We start from the raw sequence: 7,746 nt of genomic DNA, 5'->3' as shown, positions 1-7,746 counted from the left end.
GGCATGAACTCCCACCTGGTCGTTAAGTTGCAGGCTGGAACACACTGGGTATTCAGCTTGTGATAATAGGCAAGGATTGATGGCTATGCGTCCTTCTTCTGTGACACTCAAAACTGGAAGAAAGCTCTAGTGGTGGTATAGGCTTGATTGAATTAAATTATCAAATTGTTGTAATGTGAAAAGAAAAGGAGAAAAAAAAATTTTTTCAAGGTGTCATGTGCAGATTGGTCACCAGGGGGCTCTGCTGCTCTGCTAGTGGGGCTGGTTGTGCCCCTGTCTCTTTATTGTATTAACACCGGTTGAAATTCCAGGCATTCCTGGGGGGGAGGGAGTGAGAGAGAGCAGCTTAATCGTTTAATTGCTCTTCCTTGACGACCAGTTGCTAAGGTAAGTGAACAAAGGGACGGGAAGAATTTTATTGCTCTGGAAAGGGCTCCTTAAGCTAGCAATCTCATGAAGAAGAAGAAGACGTGTTGTTTCTTCGTTACTCTTTAGACATAAAGACTTTAAACACTCAAGTTTCAAATCATTGATTTGCATTAGACAGGGTGGGAGACAGGCTCAAATCTTCAAAGCAGTGAAGAGTGCACAATAAGGGGGGGTGTTGCCCCAAGCTTTGAAGTTGCCAGCAGGGGAAAAAGGAGGGGGGAAACTGCCCGCTCTTTGATTTTAGGAACGCAGCCTTCACAGGCAAGAGTTTTGTTGTTTTAAAACTTGGCTTGCAGAGATGACAGTAAATAACAAGACAATGCTTCTGAATTACACCTTCAGTCCCTTCTAGTTACTTTCACATGCAAGAGAGTTTGCTTGCTTCTTTAAAATGTAGATCAGAGGAAAATTAATCTCATCAAATTGCTCTTGCTGGAGATCAGAGGAGAATTAACCACATAAATTTACTGTTCTGACCTAGACAGGACAACTTGCTTCTCTGTCCAATCTAAGGCAGACAGACCACTCGATAGAAATGATTTTAAAACAGATAAACGTTTATTGCAGAAGAAATACCTGGGTCCACGAGGTTATTCCTGGCTTAACATCTCTCTGTTCATTCCCATAGGTAAATTTATGTTGGATTTTCCCCTCTTCTCCCAAGCGTCACATGGTGGGGTGATCATGGAGTCTGCAGCTGTGTGGCTGCATGTGTTGCCAAAGAACAAAGGGACTAACGCCAGGCTAGTGTCCAGGGATGCCTATGAAGCTCCGCCCCTTGACCCTTGCACCCTCCCCTTGCCCTGTTACATAGGGACACACAGAGCTACACAAGACACACAGAGCCATGGTAAACATAGAGCTATACAAGGTTAAATGGATCTATGATCCAGAACAATCACAATACGTCACGTGACACAATCGAGTTTGACACCCATGATGTAGATGTTAAAAAGAAGGAATACCATTGAACTCTGAGAAATCTCACAGACCAGGAGTCTCAGATTTAATGTTCCCTACTTTACCAACACCGACGGGGATCAACCATGGAAACCTCCACAATACCTTTCCCATGCTTTCAGTGCCTGTAGCTGGTTCAGAGGTAGATCATAAAATCTTAGTATAAAGATAACAAGGATAGTAGCTCCTTTCATTGACATTGATTGATATTGATTAAATGCCATCATGTTGATGACCTTCCTTAGAGACAACACATATTCTCTTAGAGATAGCTCCTTCACAGAGTACTAACTTGGTCAAGTTTCATCTGGCTTTCTTCAATGGCTTCAGTGCAATATTTTTTAAAGAATATACCCCCTGTACTTCTTTTCAGGCAGAGACAGTTAGGATATGCAAAAAGATATCAGCAGCTTCCTAATTATTCCAAATTATTCAGCAAAAATTCCAAGATATACTAAAACAATGCAAAAACTGTCCTTTTCTAACTTAAACATGAAAATTACTTAGGTCAGCTCTTACTTTTCTACTTTTTTGTAGTCCCAAATTTGCCATAACAGTGAAAAATGATAATTGACTTGCCCTTGTGGGGCAATATAGATTTGTTGCCCCACTGCGTACAGTATTCTAATGGGGTATCAGTACAACCAATTGGAATATATGGTTGCTCCTGGGTAATAGCCCCTCACTGGTGATATGCATGGATGGGACAGGGTTGCAGCTTTCTGACCATTCTATGAGTTAGCTGAGATAGCAAAAGTGGACCGGCATGGCAAGGCGTAATGCCACAGAGGTAGATAGCCACAAATTTTTAAAAAGTAAAACAAAAAAGGAGCATTCTTAGATATTGCTTCCTATTTTTTAAATAATCAAACAGATGACTGTTTCCTCCAAATCTTAACTTGGCACTCATTCCTTCATTGTAAAAAAGATATTAAAGCATTCCAATCATGCATAATTCGAAAGTTAAGTTTGACCCAAGATTGTCTTCAGAGTTGGTCATCCTCTTATGAGCTGTTTTGAGAGGACATTATGACATTCCTTTAACATAAGGAAGTTAATACTTGTGAATAACCACATTAAGAAGCTGAATGAACAAAGCCCAAAGCAATTTTTGATGGACACATCATTCCTATTTCCAATTGGAAACTGTTTTCTTCAAGTGCAGATTAGTGATCTGATGTCTTATTTTTCCACTCTATCCTGCTATTGTTATGTACAAATAGAGTTAAGTTTGGATTTACCAAAGGATTTCTCCCTTTGGGACCATCCATGCTAATTACTCACTGTATTAATTCCAGTAGCTCTGGAATATTCTGTGCCTTTGGATGTGTAAATATAGAAATACACAATTAATATAAATTGTCACCTGTTGTTTATGTCTTTGTCTCCCTCTGCTTTGGCCTGCCTTAAAACGCATGTTCCAGGGTTCCAGTTAATTGCTTTGATGTTTGTGAAGTTTAAGAAATCAACATCAAACTATATATTTCACTAGCTAAACTGACTGTTTGCACTTCCTCTGGACTGGCCTAGGGATTTATATATCAGGTACAAACACACTGATTTTCCAACTATCAACTTTAATAATCACAGAGACAAATGAAGTTATAAAATTCATGGTCTGACTTTCAAGTCATTGTCAGAGTCCCTATACAGAAGTAAATTTTCAACCTTGCATACAATAGTATCGGTAACAACTCTTAGAAGCAGCAGAAAAATCGGAGAAGTCCTTACTAAGGTTGTTTATTTAAATTTAGACTCGGTTTTGAGTTATGAAGCTGCTTCAAAAAGTTTAGAAATTGAAGAACGTCTTGAAGAATTGCACAGCTCATGAGATTAACACAGAATGAACATGATACTGTATATTGGTTGTATTTAGAATGAAAAATACTTTTTCATCAATGAAACTATTGGCTAATTTTAGACATAAATCTTCCAATTTCAAGTTCCAGTGATGAGAAATAAAACAAAACATTTAGTCCACTGAAAAGATACGATAAGTGAGTTCTGTTGATTAAAGAAACTTAATTGCTACTTTCTCTCCATTTTTTCCTGGGCCATTCTTCATTCACCACCACAATAAATGCATCTGTGACCATAACATCTATTATAATGTGTTTTTCAGAAACAATTTGCTGTTAGGAAGCACTTTTTGAGGACAAAAATCAAAGCTCAAGGGATAAAATCATTGGAGCTTTCCCATTATTACAACTCATTATTCTCCTGAAAAATAATTTAAAGGCAGAAAAGAAATGAGCCGGGTTGCCTGAGAGTGCCCATAAGATGCTTTTTGGACCAGCCCAAGAGAGAAATTATCTCACCGTTTCTTCTTTCTTATGCTGCCCTTTGACTTCATGGATTGAAATTGTTTCAGATGTGAAGCCCTGCTGCCTTAAGCAAACCTTCGGATCCCAACAGAATGAAGAGTCAAATTATGTATCCATTAAACCTAGATCAGAGAGAAAAGGAAGGTGGTTTTTGAAATGTCACTTATTTATAGTTTGCACTGAGAAACCTAATAGTAGGTTAGCAGCTTTTCCAAAGAAGAAATGGACTCTTCTATGAAGATGCTGTTTTCTCTTCTCTTCATACTCTGCGTGTTATTTGCTACTGTGAAAACAAATAGTAAGTACATGTCACTGGAATTAGTCACTTTTAATACAGCTGTTTTTACACAAGGTAAAAGAGGAAAATTGCAAAATATTCATTACAATGTTTCAGTTTGCTTTAATCTTTAATATTGGATTTCAATGGAGAGGAAATGCCTGCGCTTCTGAGAATTTTCTTGTAAAGAGGCACCCTATTTGCATTGAGAGTTTTTTGGGTGGTTGCTGGTGTGATTGTCATTGTTACTGTTGCTGAACAATGTAGCTCATAATGCTCCCCCAGCTCAATTCTATACCTCCTCTAGAATCTGAAGATTTAGAACGTGAAGTGTCCCAATTATAATAGGCAAAACAAAAGTTAAAAAGTATAGCAACCTTAATTGGCTCGGAATGGATACATTTAAGAATCTAAATCCGTATATTCTGATCTAGACATTGTAGGAGGAGATCCATGTTAGTCTATAATAACCAAAACCCAGAAGGAATCTGGTGGCACATTTTCAGATTCAGATATTTTATTAAAAGGCATGCACTTTTCTGATGGCCAGCTTCTCCCAGTATAGAACTGCAGGAGATTAGCACTGACTCCCATCACTCACTCCCATTTGTTTTGATATAGACAAGGTCCTTTCACAGTCCAGCCACACTATGCATTTGATGAAGAATGCTGCAATTCATCAGAGCTTGTGCTTCTTAATAAGATGTGATAGGCAGAAGCAGTGCTACCAGAGTACAGAGAAGAGCAACAAAGATGATTAGGGGACTGGAGGCTAAAGCATATAAGGAATGGCTGCTGGAATTGGGTATGTCTAGTTTAATGAAGAGAAGGACGAGGGGGGACATGATAGCAGTGTTCCAATATCTCAGGGGCTGCCACGAAGAAGAGGGAGTCGAGCTATTCTCCAAAGCGCCTGAAGGCAGGACAAGAAGCAACGGATGGAAACTAATCAAGAAGAGAAGCAACCTAGAACTAAGGAGAAACTTCCTGACAGTTAGAACAATTAACCAGTGGAATAACCTGCCTCCAGAAGCGGTGAATGCTCCAACACTGGAAGTTTTTAAGAAGAGACTGGACAGCCATTTGTCCGAAATGGTATAGGGTTTTTTGCCTGAGTAGGGGGTTGGACTAGACCTCCAAGGTCCCTTCCAATTTTATTATTATTATTATTATTATTATTATTATTATTATTATTATTATTATTATTATTATTATTGTTGTTGTTGTTGTTGTTGTTGTTGTTATTATTATTCCTGATTATATTCTACTCTGTGACTTATTGCATACCGGTGGTCCTCGTTAACAACCATAATTGGGACAACTCCATTGCTAAGTGACACAATTGTTAAACAAGACAACATGTGATCATGATGAACATACAACCTCATTTCTGCCACGGTTGTTAAGTGATTCACCCCTGGTCACTAAATAGGACATCACATGACTATGAGTTGTGATTTGTTTCTGGTTTCTCGATTGACCCTGTTTGTTGGAAGCTGACTGTGCAATGCACTAATGGCAATTGCATGACTGTAGGTTGCTGTAATAGTTGTAAAATCCCACTAGTTGCAACCACGGGGATGCTGTGATGGTTGTAAATGTGAGGCCCAGTCACAAGGTTTCTTTTTCAATGCTGGCATAACTTCAAAAGGTCACTAAACAGAGCAGTTGTTAAGCAAGTACTTCCTGTAGTGTATTTTGATGAAAAGAGTTATATGAAACGTTGCCAGGCCACTTGTGCAGTGTTTATATATTTCATTTGTATATTGCTTTTTATTTTTTTTCCACCCAGATTCATCGGATCAAATTATTCTTTCATCTAAGCCTAGGAAATTTTTGCTAGCTTTAATCAATTCTACAAATGGGAATCTGCCAGACATCCACAATAAAGAAAGAAGTCCTGCTCTCTTTTCAGATGATGTTGAAACATATTTCACTAATCCATGGCTGACCCAGTTTCTCCCTGCAGTCGAGATTCTTGTGTTTGTTCTGGGTGTTCCTTTAAATGTTTTGGCTATTCATATTTTTGTGATGAAGACAAAGCTTTGGAAGCCAGCTGTGGTGTATATGATCAATCTGGCTTTTGCAGATCTGCTTGTGCTGAGCATTCTGCCTCTTAAAATTGCATACCTCTTTAGGGGACACAACTGGGTCTTTGGGTCTACTATGTGCCAACTGGTCACTTCTACTTTCATCTGCAACACGTATGGCTCCATTCTGCTGATGACAGGGATCAGCATCGATCGTTTCTTCGCTTTGGTTTGCCCCATGAAGTCTCTGTCCTGGCGCACAGCAAGACGTGCCTCTGTGGTCTGTTTTGCCATCTGGCTGCTCGCCATAGTGGCGGCGAGCCCATTGATGGTCTCTGATCTCACGCTGTGGATACCTCAGATGAACATTACAACTTGCTTTGAGGCGCAAAACATTTCTCTTTCTGTGGAATTCTTCAGTTATTACTTATTTGCCTTGTCTACTTTCTTCTTTTTTATCCCGTTACTAATCTCTACTGCTTGTTATATATGCATTATAAGGAAACTTTTTTTGTCTAGGTTTATGGTACAGTCAGGGAAGAAGAGACGCGCGATCTTCTTGTCCGCCGTTGTTTTGTCCACCTTTTTTCTTTGTTTTGGTCCAGCCAATATCCTGCTATTAATTCAACTCTTTTTTCCGTATGAACAGCTTCAGAGCATCTTTTTTGCCCACATGCTCAGCCTTTCCCTGAGTGTCCTCAACTGTTGCCTTGACCCCTTAATCTACTATTACGCCTCCTCAGAATGTCAGAGGCAGGTCTGGAGTCTTTTGTGCCCCAGAAAGCTGCTTCTGGATGGAAAATGTAGTCAAACAAGCTGAAGCACTGCACCCTCTCCCAAAGGCTTAGACCCTTCGTTTCCCATTTAGTTTTTTTATTGCTGTATCTACATCATGCATGCATTTATAATATTGCAAGTGTGAATCTAAATGTTCAATGTCCTATATCCTATACAGGGAGTCCTCAACTTATGACGACAAAAATTATATTGCTAAGCAAGACGGTTGTTAAGGTAATTTTGTCCCACTTTATGACCTTTCTTGCCACAGTTGTTAAATGAATCACTGCAGTTGTTAAGTTAGTAACATGACTGTTAAGTGAATCTGGCTTCCCCATTGACTTTGCTTGTCAGATGATCACAAAAGGTGATCACATTTCCTGAAACAATGCAACCGTCATAAATACGTGCAAGTTTCCAAGTGTTCAAATTTTGATCATGTGACCATGGGGATGCTGCAATGGTCGAAAGTGTGAAAAATGATGTCACTTTTTCAGTGCTGTTGTAACTTTGAACGGTCACGAAATGAACGGTTGTAAATCGAGGAGTACCTATACAGCAAGAATATACTCAGCATGGTTAAAAAAGTCAAGATGGGGACCACGACTGCATAATTGAAGCTCTGCCTCTTTTTTATATGTGTTGTTTGTGCAGTTGTGAATATCAGCTAAGTTATTTCAAATACCCATCCAACTTAATAACAAATTAGCTTACTTGCCAAAGGCATTTATATACATTTTCATAAAAACACATTAATCCTTTTCAGTGTAAATAACAATATACAGTACAGAACACAGAAAATGAGTAAGACATAGTAGGCAAAAAAAAGCATTGTAAAGGAAGAAAATAAGAGAAATGGAAATAGAGAAATTTAGTTTAATGCAGCACCATTCACTCAAAGGGACCTTGGCTGTCTTCCCTTGCAAGCTATTCTTGCTTGCATCACATC

At 38.9% G+C, this 7,746-nt stretch overlaps 1 protein-coding gene across 1 annotated transcript in view; it reads left to right on the top strand.

The window, feature by feature from the left end:
* Positions 1-6,840, top strand: part of LOC107293554 (proteinase-activated receptor 1-like) — a 9,307-nt gene extending 2,467 nt beyond the window's left edge. Inside the window, exons 2-3 of the mRNA XM_015822707.1 lie at positions 4,013-4,065; positions 5,783-6,840. Coding sequence (XP_015678193.1) covers positions 4,013-4,065; positions 5,783-6,840 — 1,111 coding nt within the window. The remainder of the gene's footprint in view (positions 1-4,012; positions 4,066-5,782) is intronic.
* The last annotated feature ends 906 nt before the right edge of the window (positions 6,841-7,746 follow it).

Source organism: Protobothrops mucrosquamatus, unplaced genomic scaffold (genome assembly GCF_001527695.2).
Source record: "Protobothrops mucrosquamatus isolate PMUCROS unplaced genomic scaffold, P.Mucros_1.0 scaffold1653, whole genome shotgun sequence".
NCBI classification, from domain to species: Eukaryota; Metazoa; Chordata; class Lepidosauria; order Squamata; family Viperidae; genus Protobothrops; species Protobothrops mucrosquamatus.
The sequence above is the reverse complement of the archived record's forward strand: the minus strand, read 5'-3'. Positions and strand labels throughout refer to the sequence as shown.